General features: G+C 53.7%; 2 protein-coding genes across 2 annotated transcripts in view; both read right to left on the reverse strand.

Annotated features, from left to right (window-relative positions):
* Nucleotides 1-20,318, reverse strand: part of EGLN2 (egl-9 family hypoxia inducible factor 2) — a 189,675-nt gene that overhangs the window by 16,550 nt on the left and 152,807 nt on the right. The window lies entirely within an intron of this gene.
* Nucleotides 108-14,776, reverse strand: RAB4B (RAB4B, member RAS oncogene family). Its single transcript, XM_060275512.1, has 8 exons — nt 14,635-14,776; nt 9,961-10,041; nt 8,883-8,997; nt 8,033-8,095; nt 7,561-7,715; nt 6,257-6,352; nt 3,454-3,607; nt 108-2,334 (listed from the first exon to the last, which is right to left on the reverse strand). Exons 1-7 carry the CDS (start codon nt 14,648-14,650, stop codon nt 3,492-3,494), a joined length of 642 nt encoding a protein of 213 aa, XP_060131495.1. The 5' UTR covers nt 14,651-14,776; the 3' UTR covers nt 108-2,334; nt 3,454-3,491.

Raw genomic sequence — 20,318 nt, forward strand, 5'->3', positions numbered from 1 at the left:
TCCTTGACTCTGTCTGGCTCTTTTGCCGCTTGGCTAGGAAATGCGCACACAAACACATGCATTCATGAAAGAAAGAAAGGCACCACCAGTCTCCAATTTTGGAAAAAGAAAACAAAACGAAAGAACATTTTATGTAGGAGAAATCAAGTTTCACAGCCTTAAACTGGAGGGAATGTTTGCAACTGGAGAGAGAGAAATCAACCAGCACATCTGGGCCATAAACTCTTTTTCGTAACCGTTGATTGATAGAAGGAGCCCCTCCCCTCCCAGTGCCCCCTTCCCTGCCCACCTCGGGGCAAATCGTGAGGGAGGGCTACCTGGAATCGGAGAGAGAGAGAGAGAGGGAGATTTGTTCGTGTGGAAGCATTTGGGGATGGGGGCAGAAAGAGGACGGGACCCCCAGGAGGCAACAGGGGCTTCCACCCGGAAACAGAAGTAATAAATAACAGAGATAAGCATTATACCTTTTGGGGGCGGGTATTTAAAAAAGGCAAAAGAAAATTCTAACTAGTTCTCTCTCACTGGAATGCCCTTCCCCCTGCCCGCCTACTCCCCTCTTGGGACATTTCTTTTTTCTTTGAAGGAGTTGCTCAGCTAATGGAGGGGATGTGGAAAGGGGGGTATCTCTCAAAGCGCCTCTGATACCCCAGCAGAAAGAATGGCTTCCCCCACCCATGTCAGGTATCTGTAAAGCAAGGCAAGGCAGAGGGAGGGGGGACAGAACTCCAGCCATGCTCAGAGGCAAGGCCTGTGCACAGGCCCCAGACCCGGCTCCCCTGTTATCATGCTGGGTTTGGCTTGGTTTAGTTGAAAGCTGGCTGCGCTGGTGCCTGGAGGCTGCCATGACACTCAGAACGCCCAAGGATGTTAAGAGACATCCAGAGAAAGACTCTCTGGAGCAGAGGAGGGATGGGAAGTCCCAGGTCAGCATAAGAAAAGGTATTCCGAGAAGGGATCCCCCTTGAAGTGGGCTACCACAAGACACTACAAAGGAGAGAGATTGGGGGGGGCGGAAATACCTGGCTCCTAGACCTTCTTGCAAAAGACAACAGACACCCACCCACCCCAAAGCACCTTTGCAGAGCCAATCCCACCTGACACCTGGCTGGGGAGGGCAAGAGTTCTGCTGGGTTTTGAGGACGAGAGCTTGGAAAGTGGGTTTATTTCTGAAGCTGCAGGAAGGGGGCTCTACTGGAGGGCCGACCCAAATAACTCAAAGGGGGGAGGGCTCCTGGAGAGGAAAGGGGCTGTGGTCTAAGCTCCCGGGCCAGAAAATCTCACAAGCATTTCACAGCGGTGCCTGGTCACAGGTTTTGAAGCACGGGAGCCTCTTGCAACACTCACAGGCGACAATCCAAAGGGAGGGTCGTAAGAGCAGCAAGGGGAGGGGGCACACACACACACACGGCTGGCCTCCCCCTGCAACCGGGGGGGGGGGGGTGTTCCTGAACACATAAGCTATGGCTCATTCTCTGCAGAGGTGGACTCTTTGCTCAGACCGACGGAGGGGCATCCGGAGGAGAGCGCAACACTTGTGCAAAACACACACACACACACACCCAAGGAAGGACATTTCTCACACGCAAAGTGATGGGGACATGGGAGTTGTGCAGTCAAGGCCCCAGAGGGAGGAGAGCGGGCAAGGGGAGAGCCTGCAAAGGAATCCATGGCTTTGGGAGAAACAGAAGGTGCCCCCTCCAACGGGCACAAAGCAGTGAGAGGAATACACACCCACGGACGTGCAAATTCAAGCTGGGTCCCACCCTCGGAAGGGGAGCCCCATAGAGGCTGCTCAGGAAGAGGGTCTGTCTGGTTTGGCTCCCCAGGCAGAATATTCCTATGAAGGAATCACAGAGGGGGCAGCCCTCGCTCTGCCCCATCAAAACACCTCCAACCAGGCTGAATTCTCCTCAAAAGGGGGGGGGGTTAAGATTCACTTGAAGGGAGGTGGGGGGGGAGGCAAGTTAAATATCTCCATAGTGACACCAACACCCCCTCCCCTTTTGTGGATCTCCTTCCTCCTCCTGCCGCCGCCATCAGCACAGAGCCCACTGACCTCAAAGCCACCAAGAGTCACGGAGGAGGCCAGGAGGAGTGGGGGGCTCTCGGCCGGTGCCAGGGAGAAGCAACCGACCGGCGCCAGAGTGTCCTCCCGCTCCTGTAAAAGCTTCTTGCTGTGGAGGAAGGAGGCAGCAGCAGCTCAGAGATGGAGGGCAAAGGCTTGGGAGAGCAAGGAGGCCAACAGGGCAGGTCGTCCTGGGGAGCAGAGGAGGAGGAGGCGGTGGCGGCAGTGCTTCGTACGGCCCTGGGTCCAAAGCAGGCAGAGTCCCAGCACTGAGAGACAAGAAAGGAGGGGAGGGAAGAAGAAGCAGCTCAGGGAACAGCAGCCGCCAGGAAGGCATCTCCTCTTCCCATGCTTCACTCCAGGGCCTGGCTGCTAAGTCGCCTGCCTCAGTTTCCTCTCTGCCGGTAACAGGGGCCTCAGTAACACAGGGACACGAGAAGAGCCCCGCCGAGTCAGGCCAAAAGGGCACCACATAGTCTCGCGTCCAGCTCTCACTGTGGCCAAATAGCCCTAAGAGCCTAGGAATGGTGATAGACTGCCTCTGGGCCTGGAGGTTCCATAAGGACCAAATAAGAGCCGGAATGCAGGATCAGGCCAGTGGCCCGTCTAGTCCGGCATCCAGTTCTCACAGAGGCTAACCAGATTCCCCCAATGGGAATCCCGCAAGCAGGATCCGAGCACAAGCACCCTCTCCCTTCTCTTGCAGTTTCTAGCTACAGTCGTACCTCGGTTTACGAACCGCTCGGGTTGCGAACAGTTCGGGTTACGAACTCCGCAAACCCGGAAGTGTTTTCGGCGCATACGCAGAAGCGGGGCGCGCAGGCGCAGAAGCGGCGCTCAGTTTGCAACCTTTTCGGGTTACAAACTGTGACCCAGAACGGATCAAGTTCGTAACCCGAAGTACTACTGTACTGGCCTTGCTACCTCCAACTATGGAGGCAGAGCAGAGCCATCCTAGCCATCGATAGCCCTCTCCTCCTCCAGGAACTTGCCTCGTCCTCTTTTCAAGCCATCGAGGTAGCTGACCTTCATTTCCTCCTGTGGGAGTGAGTTCCACAGTTCAACTATGAACTGTGTGAACAACAACTTTTATCCATCCTGAATCTTCCAGCATTCGCCTTCATCCGATGTCCGCGAGTGGCAGGGAGAACGACTTTTCTGTCTCCACTTTCCCCATGCCATGTGCAATTGCAGAGAAGCAGGGACATCGGAGGGAGGGACTCCCCACATCCTACCCCAACCTTAAGGGCCCAGGCCCACTTCCACCACCCTTGCGCTCAGCTCCCTTGGGACATAGCCAGAGCACTCTACACCCACCCTGGACAGGAGCATCTGTGGTGGGGCTTCCTCCACAACTCCCCCCTCCTTCCCCCTCCCGCCCAGCTTACCTTGCAAGGCAGTTTCCAGGCATGCTCTGGTGCCGGTTCTAACAGTTGCATTGCTGCCGGGTCTGTGTTTGGGTCCCTCGCGGTTGCCGCAGCTGTCGCAGGGAGGCGTCCCCGTACTGGATGCCTGAGCCCATCCTCTCCGGGTCAAGTTCACCTGGCAGAGTGTGGGGAGGCGGGGGGGGGGAGAAAAAAGTAGAGTCACCAGGGCAATTCGGGGGCAGGTTGTAGTGACTGCCCTTCCGCACCCAGACCATTCCTGATTCCCAAGCGCTTCTCCCCAGCCCCAGCCCTCCACAGACAATGCTTTTTTGCACTTCCGGAACAGGCAGGAAGCCAAAGGACGAGCTTCTCTCCTAACTGAAAGGCTGCCCACCAAAGGCCCTGGTTGCCTGGCAGAGACGGGACAAAGGAAAGCCAGGCACGCCCCGTCTGTGCCATGGCTGGCAAACTGAATCCAAACCCTGGCTCTGCAGGGCCACTCCTATCTGAAGCTCAAAAAAACCACACCAAAAGTCTGCATTGGTAAAGCGGCGATTCCTGCAATCCAGGGGGCTGGACTAGATGACCCCTAGGGTCAGTTCCAACCCTCCCATTCTGAGATTCTAAGCAGCCTGAAAGCCCTGCAGCGGAGCTGCTTTGCTTCCAATCTGACAGAGTTCAGTCCCGATAAAACTCCTCCTCCGGCATCGCTGGTTCTCGGCTCTACGTGCCTCAAGGAAGCGCCTTCCATGCCTGTGTCGGGAGGGATCCCTGCACACTCAGCAGCGCAGGCAGAGAGACCTTCTCTGTGCCTTCTGGCACCCAACACTCCCTGCAGCTGCAGGAGACCTGTCAAGAGCGACCAAGCGGTCTGCCTGCCCCTCCTCTCGAAGGAATCCCCAACTATGTGCCTGTGGGGACCCTGAAAGGCAGCCCAGAAGCCTCCATCGGGCCCCCTGCCCCAAAGGCCTTATGAATACAAGCTACAGTGGGGCTCTAATGCTGCCCTTGATGTCCCTTCCAAGCTGAACCCCGTGAAATTCTTTTGCATCTATGGCAGATCTTGCAAGAAATTAGTACCAATATAGCAGGGAAAGGGATTTTGGACATGCCGTCAGACAGTTAGAAGTGAATTTGGAATGAAGCTCTGCAAACAAACAGCTAGTGCAACCCTAAAATAAAGTTTCTACAAGTTTCTTTTCCATTGGAGCCTAACATGGTGCCTTAATGTCTTAACTGGATATATGGAACAGTAAAGCCTTGCCGGAAGTGTAAAGTGGCAAATTCTGAGATACAACATACATTCTGGATGTGTCCCCAAAACCAGGAAATTCTGGGAAGATGTAGCAGTGGAAATGGAAGCAATAACTGGCTATGCTCTACATGGATCCTTGAATTTTCCTATTTCAGTATATTAAAGGAATTGTGCATGAAGAGGACAGGGAACTAACACAACGTCTGTCAGAATTATTATTTGACAGAATTGGGCGGGATATGACAACACCAGCCATGAGAGAACAGGGGAACTAAAATCTGGGACATAGCATGCACTGTGAAGCTCACACAGATGGTGAGAAGCAGAGAGGGGCAGGGGGAAAAGATGATTTCTTAATTAAGAAATGGGGCCTTTTCATGATGCACTGAAGAATTTGTGTTACTTGGAACCTTGCCATATAAAGTTATTGCGTTCAATTTTGGTAGGGGAATTCTGTTCCTATATGTTTAGACCCAGGTGGCGCTGTGGTTAAACCACTGAGCCTAGGGCTTGCTGATCAGAAGGTCGGCGGTTCGAATCCCTGTGACGGGGTGAGCTCCAGTTGCTTGGTCCCAGCTCCTGCCAACCTAGCAGTTCGAAAACATGTCAAAATGCAAGTAGATAAATAGGAACCGCTACTGCGGGAAGGTAAACGGTGTTTCCATGTGCTGCTCTGGTTTGCCAGAAGCGGCTTTGTCATGCTGGCCACATGACCTGGAAGCTATACGCCGGCTCCCTCGGCCAATAATGCGAGATGAGGGCGCAACCCCAGAGTCGGTCACGACTGGACCTAATGGTCAGGGGTCCCTTTACCTTTACCTTTACCATGGGGATTAGCAGCTAATGAAAGTTTGGGTTCTCTTTTGTACGGGGGCTTCCATCTAGTTTCACCTGGTGGCAGGTGGGAGTCCTGTCGCGACAGTCTTCAATAAAGACCAAGCCTACTGGCTGCTGTTTTGCTCTGGTATTCCTGGCTGGTGTCCTTGTTTTTGTCCAAGCAAGGGAGCCCTCAAATTTCTCGGTTAACAGGACTAAATCTGATAAGCGGAGCAAGTTGATGAACTTGGGTGACCTCAATATCACCCTCCCTCTTTGTGACATGTTGATGATGTATCAGTGATGCTTCTGGAAAGGTATTATAGGAATGGGGGGGGGGGGGAAAGGTCTTAAAAGAACTTGTAACCTATGCTCAGGGTTCTTACTCCGTGTGGAAACCTGTTGCGCAACAGTAAAGATCATGGTCTACTGACCGCTGTTTGCCTCCAAATTACTTGGCTGGAACTTCCTTCTTTTACTGACCGCATAAGACCTGCGGGGGACTTGCACCCCGATGAGCTGGGCTGTTGAGTAGTCTCTCACCCAGGAATTTTCCGTAACACTTTCTATCTTTATTTTATGTGACATTTGCTATCGTACTTTGTTATGTTGTAAATAAAATATATGCGAATAATAATTTTTAAAATAACCGAAGGGAGAGAGAAAAAATGAACCCCTTGGAAGCCACAGCCATTTTCGCCCAACGTTCATTTTCTCTTGGAGTCGGGTGGGGAAAAGAAACCCCCGAGGTACCTGATTCAATTTTGTTCAGTATAGTCCGTGCACATTTCAAGAAAGCTTCCTCTACATTCTCCCCGGTCAAGGCGCTGGTCTCGAGAAACATTAACTCTGCCAGGTTAAAGAGAAACAGACACGGGATAAAGGTGATAAATTTTGCCCAGCCTTGGAAGATGAAGCAAAAGAGGGTGTGAGGAGGCATCCCCTCCTCCTCCTCCCAAATCCGGGAGGGGGGGGGGCATTTCCCAGGGAGAATGACAGCAAAAAGAAAGGGGCTTTAAAAACAAACTGAATTAAAAACTCTAGGTCTGTCTCCCGGTCTCTGGTCTTCCCCCACCCTCTGCCTCCTCGTCTCAAGAGTTAGCAACTGCAGAAGGAGTCACAAAATGCCGTTACTCATTTACAAAAGCTTTAGAAAAATGAGCCTTATGCTGCCAATTCTCCTAACAGACCGGTATAAAATAAGCAGCACATAGGCGGCACACAAAAAGCTACCACACTATTTCACGTTCTAAATCTAGTGTTAATAGTCCAAAAAGAGAGAACAATGTACAACAACTGAAACTGAAGCCACAAACAGACAACGTATATAAATATGGTCCATTAACAAGGGCGCAGGAATCTAGTGGCTGAGCTGCCTTCTGCAAGCCAAGAGAGGGGCAGCCCCAAAGCCACCCTGTGGCAGCACTTCAGCAGCCCCCCTGCCAGGCACAGCTCAGCCGGGCTGCCCCAACCTCTGTCCTTGGCAGTGCCACCACAAAGGCGGCACAGGAAGGAAGCGCAGCAGCAGCAGCACCTCAGCAAGGTACACCCTGAACAAGCAGCTGCAACGGCCAACTGGAGGTGAGGAGGGGAAGGGGAAGGGGAGGAAGGGAAGGAACCACTTGCAAGCTAAGAGCAAGAGAAGAGTCTGCTGGATCGGGCCAATGGCTCGTCTTGGTCTGGCATCCTGTTCTCACAGTGGCCAAATATCCGTAAAGAATCCAGATAGACTGCCTCTGGACCTGGAGGTTCCATAAGAACCCAAGAAGAGCCTGGCTGCTGTGTCAGGCCACGGGCTCTTCTAGTCCAGCATCCTGGTCTCGCACTAATGGGAGATGCTCCAATGGGAAGCCCACCATCAGGATTTGAACACAAGCCCTCTCACCTCCTGCGGTTTCCAGCAACTGGTATTCAGAAGCATGGCTGCCTCTGACCGTGGAGGTCAGAGCAGGGCCATCGACAGCCTGGATCTCCCACGGATCTGTCGAATCCTCTAGAGGGTCTGTTTGCCCCTCCCCAGCACCCCACCAGCCCCCCCGCCCCACCCCCCATGTTACCGTTCTCCTGAGCAAAACGAGATGCTTCCAGAAACGTGACTTCCCGGTCGGCATCCAGGTCCTTCTTGTTGCCGCAGAGAATAATGACTATGTTGGGGCTGGCCAGAGTCCGGGCGTCCGTCAACCAGTTGGTCAAGGCATTGTACGTCTCTCTGCTGCAATACAGGACCAAAATTGGGCGGGCGGAGGGGGGAAGAGAAGTGCACCCATAAGGCAGGCAGAAGGAAAAAGCCAAGTGGTTAGTGCGTTGGACTAGGGCCTGGCAGAGCTTACCAGGAGGGTGATCGTGGGCCAGCCACTGCTGCTCTCAGCGTCTCCTACCAACGCACAGGGTTGCTCAGGGGATTAAATGAGGACTAGGACCTAGGAGAGAGCAGGGTTCGAATCCCCACTTGGCTTTGAAACTCCCTGAATGGCTGCCGGGGGGTGGGAGGGGGAATAGTCAGAAAGGAAGGCCATTGCAGAGACATACCTGGTGATGTCGTAGACCAGGAGTGCCCCGGCTGCACCCCGGTAATAACTTCTCGTTACCGACCTAGAGAGAAAGAAGTTGAAGGTCTCAGATGGGGCTGAAAGGTGGCAGGGTGCAGACACGCGCTTTTTAGCCAGTGATGCTGTAGGGACTTCCAGAGTCGGGTGGGAGAGGCGCTTGCTTCTGAGCAAAAATGCACAGGGTTCTGCTGATAGCCCACAGAAGCTCCCTCTCAAGACACAGGGGCTCCCCCTGCCCACCCCTGACAGCTGCTCATCCATACTACAGGCCTTGAGAATCTATTCAAAGCGGGTGGGCTTTGTATCCTGCACTCAGGGATGCAGCAGAACTGGAAGGAACATTGAAGCCTGGCAAGCTGGCTCGCCAGCTGCAGCCCCTTTTGACAAAGGTGGCTTGACCCCTGGACTCCATGCTCCAGCAACTTCCAGGCTGGATCACTGCAGTGCACTCTACATGGGACTGCCCTTGAAGACCACAAAACTTCAGCAGGTCCAAAACCCAACGGCCAGACGTTTTTTGTGTTTTAATATTTTGTTGGAAGCTGCCCAGAGTGGCTGGAGCAACCTAGTCCGATGGGTGGCATATAAATAATAAAATTATTACTATTATCATTAGCGGTGTGGCAAAGAGAGCAATACCACTGGTCTTTGGCAGATTGATGATCATGAGCAATGGGACTGAAAATCCTGCGCTGTGCACTTGGGTGAGTATTTCAAATAAATTCCCAGAGATCTGGATATGGAGTCTGCCACCACCTCCCAACAGCTTGCCAAGCTGCAAAATGAGGATGGAGACTCCTCTGAATCCCATGGAGAATTCTGCTCCTTACCTAAAGCGCTCTTGCCCAGCCGTGTCCCAGATCTGGAGCTTGACTGTTTTGCCACCAACGTTCACAACCTTTGATCCAAATTCCACCCCTATTGTGTGGTTGGAATCCTGCTTGACTGTAAAAGTGCAGAGGGGGGGGTGGAAATGAGGAACGGGCAGGAAGGCAGAAAGGCGCAGCCACGGGAAGACCTAAGAACTTCATAAAACGTCTAGCATGCCACGTAAAACACTACAATTCAGATGCTACCTGTCCCCGAACCCTGGAGAGGACAGTGCCTGCCTCTCCTCTTTCGGCTGAACAGATTCGGGGCAGAGGGGGCAGCAGAAAAGGCGGCTCATACAGTCAGCGTGAAGAAAAAGAGAGATGGCAGATTCAGGTACAGGGCACAAGGCTGGCGATGGGAGGAAAGAGAGGCCTCTAGGTTGCTTCTCTGCAGCCTTTTGCAACACAGGAAGGAAATGGCGGGGATCTTTACCTTCCATCTCTGACTCACTCTGTTCACATCTTTTAGCCAGCCTTAAGTGCTCGGCAGCTACAAACAGCCTTGTCAACAAAATGTTTTTCATTTCTCTGAGTGGCAGAGGGAGAAGACACACCCTTTCCATCAATCTGCCTTGCACTCCGATAAAATGCAGGGCAATAATAAAAAAAAATAGAGTGGCATTTTTCTGAGAAGATTTACAGCCACCATCTCCTGTTATTCAGGCACTTTCTATCATATCCTTAAAAAAATCTCATTACCAGTTGCTAGAAACCACAGGAGGGGAGAGGGCTGCTCTTGTGCTCGGATCCTGCTAGCTGGTTCCCAAAAGAGGCATATGGTTGGCCCCTGTGAGAAGAGGAGGCTGGACAAGATGAGCCATTGGCCTGATCCAGCAGGTTCTTTTTATGTTCTCAAGTGTTATTCCAGTGTGCATTTTTAACCCGATCTACAGAGATAGCTTTCTTGTTTCTGTCATTTTAATTTGGTTTTTAAAGTTGTTTTTGTTATACCGGCTTTTTGCTTCCAACTTCTTTGAAACTGGCACACACCTAGAAAGGTGGAACGCAAAGACGAAAACACACAAAATAAACTTACATTTATTCTCTATGAACTGGTGGAGGAGGCAAGACTTCCCTGTTCCGGCACTTCCGATCACCAGGAATTTGAAGAGGAAATCTGGAAGGAGAACAAGAGAGAGTGAGAGTGCCTGGCAATAACAGACTCAAAAATGTATGTAGGTTGGGAGAGACCTGGCCAGGAGGCTTAGGAGATTAGTGGTTTAGTACTAGCAATGAAGACCAAGGTAGTTGGCAGACAAAATGGGAGGACACCAACCCTCCTTCTCGCACACAATAGCAGAGGCATCCCATGTCCAGTGATACACAGACAACTGCAGCATCGCATGGTAGCCCTACAGAAGCAGTCAGGAATTCACAGGCCCCATTTGTGAGGTCAGGAGTCTATTTTGTCTCACTTTGCAACCACTTGACTTCACACACTCCCAGGGAAAATCAACACCATCGCTGCTTAAGATAAGAGCTGCTAGCCCCGGCCCAAGATTCACTCTCCCCTTTTGCCTTCCTCTTCTGTTTACTAGGAAAATATTTTGGGAGCTGGTGTTGCATGGAGGTGAAGCAGCAGCCATAATAGAGGGAAACGTTGTCCTCTCCAGCTGGGCCACAAAGGACATTCAGCTCCATCTGACAGGCATGCCTGAGAGAGAGTAGCAGAACTCAACACTTCTCTCTGCTTTGCAGAGAGTGAATTACGTTTTTCCTTTCAATGATCCTCAGCCAATGTCTTTATATGCCTCCTCTGCATCCAGCCACCTTCTTGCACCGTGGGCACCACAGTCCTCTTGCACTCGTGATCCCCAGCAGCTGGAACTTGGGGCGTTCTTGCTGAAGAAAGCAGGGCAAACTTGGTAGCACTGAAGAACACTTGCCCTGTTTTTGTTGTGAGAGAACTGACACAGCTACAGCTCTGCAATCTGAAGGGGCTCAGAATTCTTGCTCCACGTTTCACGTCAAGACAGGCCCAGTTTCTCAAGCTCCCATCAACTACATCGTATTTCCATTCGCGCACCAGTCCCTGAAGGATTCAGAAGCAGCACTCTGGGGCAGCTTTCACAAGCAGCAATTAAGTTATTTGTCGTTCCAGCACCTGCGCAATTCGAACACCCTGCCCCACATCATGCAGAGGCAGCAATTATGAAGATTCGTGCACACTTATAGATGCCACACCCACTGTTTCCCACCCAGACGCCAAGCAAGGGGGCTCAGGTCTGAAAAGGGAAACACAGCAAACAGCATTTTCATAGCTGTGCCTGTCAATAGAACCTCTGTTGAACGGCTCCCACTCTCAGGAAGGCCCTCCCACACATTTAAAAGGACTGTTTTGTAACCAATCGATCTCTTGACTCTAAACAGGAGGATCCCTAGAATTGTAGAGCTGTAGAGTTGAAGGGTCCTCGAGGACCATCTAGTCCAACCCCCTGCAATGCAGGAATCGCAGCTAAAGAATCCCTGACAGATGGCCATTTAGAAACTTCCAAGGAAGGAGAATCCACCACCGCCACCTTCCGAGGGAGACTGTTCCACTCTCCTGCCATCAGACACTGAATTAATCAGATCAGAAACTGTCATGAGTTAGTGTTTAAACGACACATAATCCCCAGTTCTTGGCCAGGCCATACATTCCTGCAGCATTCCCAGTTTCAGCCATGCACTGACCACTTTTGGGGAGGAAAAAAAAGCATTCCCACTCCCTTCAATATACTTTGAAGAGCCAGGTGGGCAGCTAACCCTGTTGTCTGTCATGGGGCGTTTATGCTGCTGCTGGATCTTGCTAACTTGCCATGCAGGTAATAAGGGTATCATAAATAGGGCTGTAATGTGGGTCGCCGCTGCTTCTTTTCTCAACATGGTTTTTTCCCCTAGGATGTGCGACTTCTGTGGGCGAAAACACCATGGAAGAAAAGGCACCTAAGCCTCCTTAATGGAACATAATGAGGGTCATTACTGGGGAGGTGAAGGATTTCAAATAGGAAAAGGGCATAATTGCACCCTCAGCCACCTCTTCCCACTTCCCTCAATTTAGGAGCGCAGGGAGGGCAAGGAGAGATGAATGTGCTCCAACCCGCCGAGCCGGAGTCACTTGGAGTTCTGTTCACAACAGAGTCATGTTCTGAGAACAGGAAAACAAAGACAGGCAGCAATTCTGCTGAGCTGCAATGCAAAAAAAAAAAACATTCACTTTTTTAAAGGTGCAGGAAAGGGAATCGTAGAGTCAGAAGAAGCACCCAAAGGTCATCTAGTCCAACCCCCTGCAATACAAGTCGAACCTCTGTTTAAAAATCTCCAAGGAAGGCAACTCCACCACCTCCCAAGGGTGTCCATTCCTCCGTTGAACGGCTCCCACTCTCAGGAAGTTCTTCCTAATGTTGAGTTGCAATCTTCTTTCTTGTACTGTAACTCAAATCCATTGGTTCAGATCCTACCCTGCCAAGCAGCAGAGAGCAAGCTTGCTCCTTCTTCCACGTAAAAGGAGTCTTGCTCAGGTTTGTTTCTTGGCTGTGACCCAGCCACAGCTGTCAACCCTCCCTTTTTTTGCTGGAAATTCCCTTATTCCAGCACCATTTCCCACTGCTATCCTGGATTGTTAGATATACCATAGACCAGGGGTCCCCAGACTACGGCCCGGGGGCCGGATGCGGCCCAATTAGCCTGCCAATCCGGCCCGCGACGACCCCCGCCGCCCGCGCCCGCTCTTACGGCACGCAGCGCTCTTCCGGGTTGGGAAAAAAGCGCCGAAAATCCTTTCTGCGCATGCGTATGGGCCTCTCCCGACCCGGAAGAAGTCATTTCTGGTGCACTTCCGGGTCGGGGGAGGCCCACGCGCATGCGCACAACGGATTTTCGGCGCTTTTTTCACCCGGGAAGCGCGCCGCCGCGCCAGTAAGCACCCGTGCGCATGCGCACGGGCGCACACTCCCCCGCCCTCCGGCCCGCACAGGCGCGCGCTCCCCCGCCCTCCGGCCCGCCGCGCGATCGGCGCGGTGGGAACCGGCCCAAACGCTGGTAAGTCTGGGGACCCCTGCCATAGACTGTCCCCAGGACAGGTGAGGCTGCTGATCCCTTGTTTTCAAATCCGAAAGTTGACAGCTATGGACCCAGCCCCTCTTCTGAGTGCCTGGGCAAGTCACTGGGCGACCTTCTTGGAAGAGGGTGGGAGGGAGGTGCAAAGGGAATCACTTTGGGCTGGCAGGTATGAAAACTGCAAAGTTACCCTGCCAGGTTGACAAGGGACTCAGACACAAGCATCTCTAAGCCAGCCTTAGGAAAACACAGGAAATTGCCTTGTACCAAGTCAGACTCATTGATCCATGTAGCTCAGTAGTGTTTACACCAGACATCCCCAAACTTTGGCCCTCCAGATGTTTTTGGAGCACAGGCCCTTGCCTGATGAGCTTGGTAGCTGAGCATTCTCGCACCCAGAATTTTGCCCTAACAGACTACAATTCCCATCTGCCCTGACCACTGGTCCTGTTAGCTAGGGATCATGGGAGTTGTAGGCCAAAACATCTGGAGGGCCGCAGTTTGGGAATGCCTGGTCTACACTGACTGGCACCAGTGGCTCTCCAGCATTTCAGGCAATGAGTCCCTCTCAGCCCTGCCTGGAGATGCTCCCAGGAATTGAACCCAGGACCTTCTGCGTGCAAAGCAGCTGCTCTGTACCACTGAGCTATGGCCCTTCATCGCCTACCTCAACCTGGCGCCCTCCTTGATGCTTTGCCCTATAACTCCCATCAGCTAAGGCCACAACAGTTGTTGGCACCCACAACATCTGGCAGGCACTTGGGCCATGCACGGCTGTCCTTGTTTCTCCTGCCCCCCTGAATAGCCTCCCCCAGAAGACTAAAGCTCGGCATTGCCAACAGCCTGCTTTAACCCCCAACATGCCCAAGATAAGCCCACCACCACCCCAAATATTTTTATTTATTGAATTCATATACCGCCCTCCACCCAAAGCTCACAGAGCAGTTTAGACTATGAAAATGCAAAATGTGTAACATTCACTTTATTTTATTTTTAAAAAAACCAATATTCCCCTCATGGACCCCCCCCTCTCTGTCCTGATAGAGATCCCAGCAGCTGCTACGGTAATTATGATTACTATTATTTATTAGGTAAGATTGCCTCCCTTTAACCACCGGGAGGTTCTCAACACAGGAATGCAGAACGGGAACACAAAACACATTGGAAAGAGACAAAACTAAACCAGTGACCCTCTCCACACACCCATCACCTTATCCCTAAGCTCAGAAGGAGCCCCCCACCCCGCCCCTTGGCCTTGCCTGCCTCACAGAAATAGCTCCCTTCCGCAGAAGGGAGGTCAAACACACACACACACACCCAAAAAAAACCACCCTCCGCCCCTGCTGAACCCAAAACCACCACCCCCATTAAAAACACGCCCAAGGGGCAAGCGGCGCCCTCCCCTCCATAAAAAGCCCTTTTGGAGTAGCACACGAGTGGGGGCTTCTCCACACACACACCCTTTAAAAAACCATCTAAGTGATTATTTAAATAAACTTATTTAGGGGAAATGACAATAGGGACAACATCCGCCTTCCTCCCCCCCCCCAACTTCTCCCCCTCCCAGGTCCACCCTGGTCCGGCTGCTCCCTCAAGCCCCCTCCTTTGGACACCCTCACCTATTCAGGAAAGACCCCCCCAACCCTCTTTCCTCTCTCCCTCGCCTCTTTACCGTAAGTCTCGGACATGGCTGGGCCGGCGGGGAGCTGAGGGGGAGGCGGCCCCTCCTCTCCTCCTTCTTCTTCTTCCTCCTCCTCCTCCTCCTTCTTCCTCTCCTTCCTGCCCGGAGCCTGGAAAGCGCTTCGCGCAATATGGCGGCGCCCAGGCGCTTCCGGGTTGTCGCGCTCTTATGGTGTCTTTCTCCTCCCGCGGAGCTTTATGGCGTCACGCCGCCGCGCCCGAACCGCGGGCGTCGACGGCGCAAGCGCGCCCCGTCCGAGCCCCGCCCCTCCTCTCCGTTTCCCGCGCGCGGCTGGAGCGAAAGCGCCCCCTGACGCCTCGGCGACCGAAGTGCAGCCCTTGGCGGATAGATGATGAATGAATGAATGAATGGCGCGGGCTCCTTCTGTTTTCGGCTTTTATTATTACCGGTACCGTTTCATTTTGGTTACAGGTAGCCGTGTTGGTCTGCCGTAGTCGAAACAAAATTTAAAAAATCCTTCTAATAGCATCTTTGAGACCAACTACTGGAAGGAATTTTATTTCGTTATTCCTTTCATTTTGCAAGGTGTTATAAAAGCGGGCGGAACAGTGATGACGACGGACAAAGTTTAAAATGTGGAAAACAAGAAGAACCTATGTTTAAAGAAGATTGGAAAACGTTTATTGAATATATGGGGGGGGATTGTGTACATTTGAAAACGTCGGCAGCATTAAGATAAATTCAACAGTGTGAATAAGTTCCGATGGCCTTATCCTCCCGGAATCTGGAGAAGGAAGCTGCCTCTAAGCGTACGCAAAGTGGCTTTCCTCCGGATTGGATTCAACACATCCCAACCTCTGTGCGCTTCCAAGTCAAGGGGTACTTTTTCCGCAAGGAACGTGCCACCGGTAGCAGGTGTATTGCAGGGGGCTGGGCTAGATGACCCATAGAAACCCTTCCAGTTTGGTGATTCTATTGGGGGGGGGGGACTCCCCAGCTTGCAGTGCCCACTTCCAGCGGGAGGTGGTAGCCTTGAGTTACCTTTGCGTAATAAATTGGGTCAGGAACCTGCCTGGAGGTCCCAGGAAGAAACAGCCACCGGAGAAGGTTGCTCCATCCCCTGTTGCGAAAGCCTAAGAGGCCTGGAGCCAAAAACAGAGTGTTTTTCTCTTTTTGTAACACCAGGGCAGGAACTTATCTGAGCTTGCAGAGCGTGGAGGTCCTTCTGGGGCCTGCTGCACCCTTTCCCACTTCCTTCTCCTCTTGCCACATTTGCTTGGGGATTCCCAGAAAGGCTCTTTCCCAACTTCTCTCCCAGCTCCGCAAATCCCTGCATTGCAAGGCCCTTGGGCTCCCTCCCGATTCCGTGGCTCTAGTTATGGGGCCCAGAACTGGCCTACAAGAACCAGGAAAATGTTTTCAGTGCCCAACAGGAGTGTGGTGAAATACAGAATGTAAAAAAGAAGAAAGGACCCCTGAGCATGGACAGAGGTCCATCAGCACTATGCAAACGCAACCCGTTTGCCTGGGCCTGGAATTGAGAGCCTCAAAGAGCAGAACCAGGCTTGCTAACTGCCTCAGATCCCAGCTGTGTCTTGAGGAAATTAAGCCCTGTCCAGAACATACCGAGAGTGCCTCTGAGCTGCTGCAGAGTGCCTTCCCCTTTCATCTTTCCAGGTAATCCACACACACCTGGGACTCAGAGACAGAGTTCTCCAGATCATCAGAGGGCCTGCCTTCATGATTATTTCAGCTTCTTTTCCTGCAGCGGTAGCCAACAGGGCACCCTGGTTGCAATGGCACCTTCGTGGCCTTTCCCAGATGCCCACAAAGCCGCAGCCTCCTGGCTCATGCGGCTGAGGGGGGGGTGGGCAAGGACTGTACAAATAAAAAGGGGAAAGTTTTAGCAGGTGACAGGTCTGAATTCCACCCAGATCCTTTGGGGATCGATGGGTGAAACCCGTGTGCTCATGAGCCTAACAAGACAGTCAGGACCCCTGCTTTGCTGTCCTGGTTGGCAAAAAGTGTGATGCAGCAGCAAAACAAGCGAAGGCTTTTCTCGGCTGCATCCACAGAAGTCGAGTGTCCAGATCAAGGGAAGTCCTAGTCCTGCTCTCTTCTCCCTTGGTCAGGCCCGGCACTCATCCTGCCCCCCCCCCGGTGACGTCTAACCCACAGCACATCCACAGCTGGCCAGAGGGAAGCATGCCAGGCCCTGTGCCACAGCGCTGATCTACCATGTGCCAGCCTGGGGCAGCACGGAGAAGCCAGCCTGAAAAAGGGCACGCCCTTCCCTCTGTCTCCCGTAGGGTCCTGCCCATCTCTGGGGGCTCCAACCTGTCTCCCAGCTGGATCACACCCTGGAGCGCAAACGAGTCATCAGCCTCGATCCAGAGCCTCTTCCCAAACGGGCAGAGGCTCCTCCCTTGACCGGCGGACAAAGAACTCACTCGGCTGCTCTTGCCAACTTGATCACAAGGAAGCGGGGTTGACCCAGCCAAAGCCTGGCACCAGGAGGAGGAACAGCTAATCCCTCTCACCCGACCTGGTAAGGAGAGGACCCAAAGGGAGACTGGGATGGCTGGCTCCTCTGAGGCCCTTTGAGCTGGAGGACAGGGCAGCCTGGAGCTCTGGTGCCCCATTCATGCTTGGAGCTGGTCTGGTGCTGATGGCCCTTTGGCATAAGGAGCATCTGAAGAGCCTGCTTGCTAGGTTAGGCTAAGGGCCCACCTGGTCCTGCCTCCTCCCCTGTGAATTTGTCCAGTCCTCTTCTAAAGACATCCAAGTTGGTGCCCATCCCTGCCTCCTGTGGGAGGGAGTTCCACTTATTAACGCTGTGCTGCGCAAAGGAAGACTTTTATATGTCCTGAATCTTCACTGGGTGCCCACGAGTTCTTGGGTTACAAGAGAAGAAGGAAAACTGTTCTCCATGCCCTCCCCCCCCCAAGTATATTCTGAGAAACCTCGCCTTTTACCTCTTCTCCAAACTACAAAATCCCAAATACTGCCACAGTGACTCCCTCCCTCCCTCCCTCCCTCGATCATTGGGGATATGCTTTTCTGGAACCTTTTCCAGCTCTTCGATCTCCTTTTTGAGACGAGGCACCCAGAACCAGACACAGGACTGCAAGTGCGGTCGCGGCGGAGATTTGTACAGCGGCATCCATTTCATTTCCAATTCCTTTCCGAGGATCCCCAGCGTGGAATGTGCCCTTTTCACAGCCCCTCGCCCATGGGGCCAACCTCTCCCATCTGTCCTGGGTGCATTTCTGCATTGTGGGCGGGCTTGGTCTAGATGCCCCCTGGGGGTCCCTTCCAAGCCTGCAAGTCTGTGGCTCTAGGATCTTAGGTTTCGACGAGCCCAAGGAGCGTCCAGGGCACCCCAGGGACCTGCTGCTGGCAAAACTTGGCAAACCCTTTTCCGTGCCCACTTGAAAGACAACCCAACGGACACCCCCAACTCACCAGCTCTTGCTCCCTGGTAGGAAGGGACCCAGGCATCCTGCTCCCCCATCCCAAACTTCTCCCCTTTCCTCCATCTCTCCCCCCCCCCGCCCCGCCATGCAAGCCCCTACACGCCCTCCCTGCAAGGCCCACAGGTGGGGGGGCGGGCGCGGCCAAGCTGTGCGCCAGCTCCGGCAGGAACAGCCTGCCCTTGCCAAGCCGGCAGCCATCCCCTGCGGGTGCTGATGGGCAGGGAGGGTGCAGATGGGCCCTTCCTCCTCCTCCTCCTGCCCCCCCCCCCAATATCAAGTTGGATCCTGCAGCAGGGTGGGGCCAGGCAAGGAACCTGCCAGCTCCGGAGCATGAGGGCAAGGAGAGGACCCAGGAGTCCTGCATCTGCAGCCGCTCCAGAACCCAGGAATTGGAAGGGCCCCTCAAGGGGCATCTTCTAGTCTAACCCCCGCCTGGCAGGCAGGAAGCGTCAAGCCAAGAGCTCCCCCATCCCGGAGGATGGGGGGCTGAGGAAGAGGGGGAGCTCCAGGGGACCCGGGAGCCAGAAGGCCAGGCTGGTTGCGCCCCCCCCCAACATGGCTGATCAGCGCCTGGACTGGCCCCCCTCTCTTTGCAGTCTCTGGCCAGGTTGTAGCACCCACAGGACAGGTGTCTGATTGCCTCCAACTGGCTGTGGTTGAGTGGTGAGGCAAGTGCACTCCACACGCGCTCAGAGGCACTCTTGTTCCTTCGCTTTTTATTTCTATGCTTCGTTATACTGTCCCGACTCTCAAAGCGGTTTATAACCCACGGAACGAAAGATGGCAAAATGAAGCCTGGCATCGCTGAGCGCCGCTGCATTGGGGGGGCTGGACTAGATAGCCTTTGGGGGACCCTCCCGACTCTACTATCTGACAACTCTGATCTCTTAATGCCAAGGATGCCCTCCTTAATAACGGGGAGAGGAAGGAGATCCGGGCCCGCCTGCAGCTCACCCTGCCTTGTCATCAAGAGACGCACTTTGCACATGCTCAGGGGGGGAGAGGCCTGCCCCTTTCACCCCATCACGCGAAACGGCTAGGCACACCCCGCAGGGCAAAGTCCCAAGGACTCCTGGGCCTGACTTGGCGCCCGCTGGCAGGCAGGGCTGTGTGCCAGCAGGCCGCCTTTGATGCCCCGATAAGATGGCAGCAGCTGGGCAGGTTGCAGCAGGGGAGGAGGGGGAGGGAAGGTGCCAGGGTTGGCGGGCAAGAGGCAGGCGGGCACCCAAGAAGCTCTGGCTCCCCTCACCAAAAAGGAGGAAGCCTGCTGGCTCTCAGCCTCCCTCTGCCCCACGGAGCAGGGAGGGGCAGCTGCCAAATTGTGGGCCTGGAGCCTAGGCTCCGGAAAAACCCCAGGAGGCGGCAAGGGAGGCAGGCAGGAGCGAAGCAGGAGGTGGAGAGGGAAAGAAAGAGAGGAAGGGAGAAAAGAAGGAAAGGAGGGAGGGAGGGAGGGAAGGGAGGAAGGTGGTGCAATCTCCTTCGTTGGAAGATTTTAAGCAGAGGTTGGATGGCCATCAGTCAGGGATTCTTCAGCTGAGATTCCAAAATTGCAGGGGGTTGGGCTGGGTGACCCCTGGGTGCCCCTTCCAACTACGATTCCATCAAAAGAAGGCGCCTAAGCCAGGAGGGAGGAGAAAGGCAGGCAGGCCTGCCAGCCTCCTGGGTTTCTGTTCCCTTCTTATCCCTTTTCCAGCTGCTTCCCCCAATCGTCCGGCCTTGGGCAGAGTCTCCCAGCCAAGGATTCTGCCTCCAGGGGCAGGAAAAGCCGCTTCTCCTCTGAGCAGCCCCAGCAGAGAATAGGGCGCGGGAGAGGCTGAGATGTCCGCTGCCTTCCTGTTAATATGAACAGGCCCAGACTTGCCACGAAGGCCAAAGTGCAGCCCAGGGACATGCAGATACTTTAAAGCTCAGGTGCCCCTGAGCACGTGCAGAGTACATTTTTCCTACTCACCGAATTAGCTGGAGCAGAGGGCAGCCGAGGTGGCAGGGACAGTAGGGCCCCCTCTCTGGAGGTTCTTGGGACTCCAACTCCCATCAGCCCCAGTGGTGAAGGATGCTGGGACTTGTGGTCCAGCCACATCAGTGGGCACAACGTTGGCAACCTCTGGGTTAGAACCATTGCCTCTGTGATTTGGAAAGAGGGGCCAAAGGAGGTGCTCTGTCCGGAAGGGGGTCATATCGAAAAGGGAACCGTGACAAAACATTGGGCGGGGGGGAGGAAGTGGGGGCTATTGGGGA

The sequence above is a fragment of the Zootoca vivipara genome, chromosome 6 (assembly GCF_963506605.1).
Source record: "Zootoca vivipara chromosome 6, rZooViv1.1, whole genome shotgun sequence".
In the NCBI taxonomy this organism is placed as follows: domain Eukaryota; kingdom Metazoa; phylum Chordata; class Lepidosauria; order Squamata; family Lacertidae; genus Zootoca; species Zootoca vivipara.

Excerpts from the sequence above, each read along its gene's own strand:
- RAB4B (XM_060275512.1), bottom strand. Across the intron at positions 8,998-9,960 it reads CCAGTTCATAGAGAATAAAT|TCAAGCAGGATTCCAACCAC; the intron begins GTAAGTTTATTT and ends GCACTTTTACAG. Across the intron at positions 3,608-6,256 it reads ACTGAACAAAATTGAATCAG|GTGAACTTGACCCGGAGAGG; the intron begins GTACCTCGGGGG and ends ACACTCTGCCAG.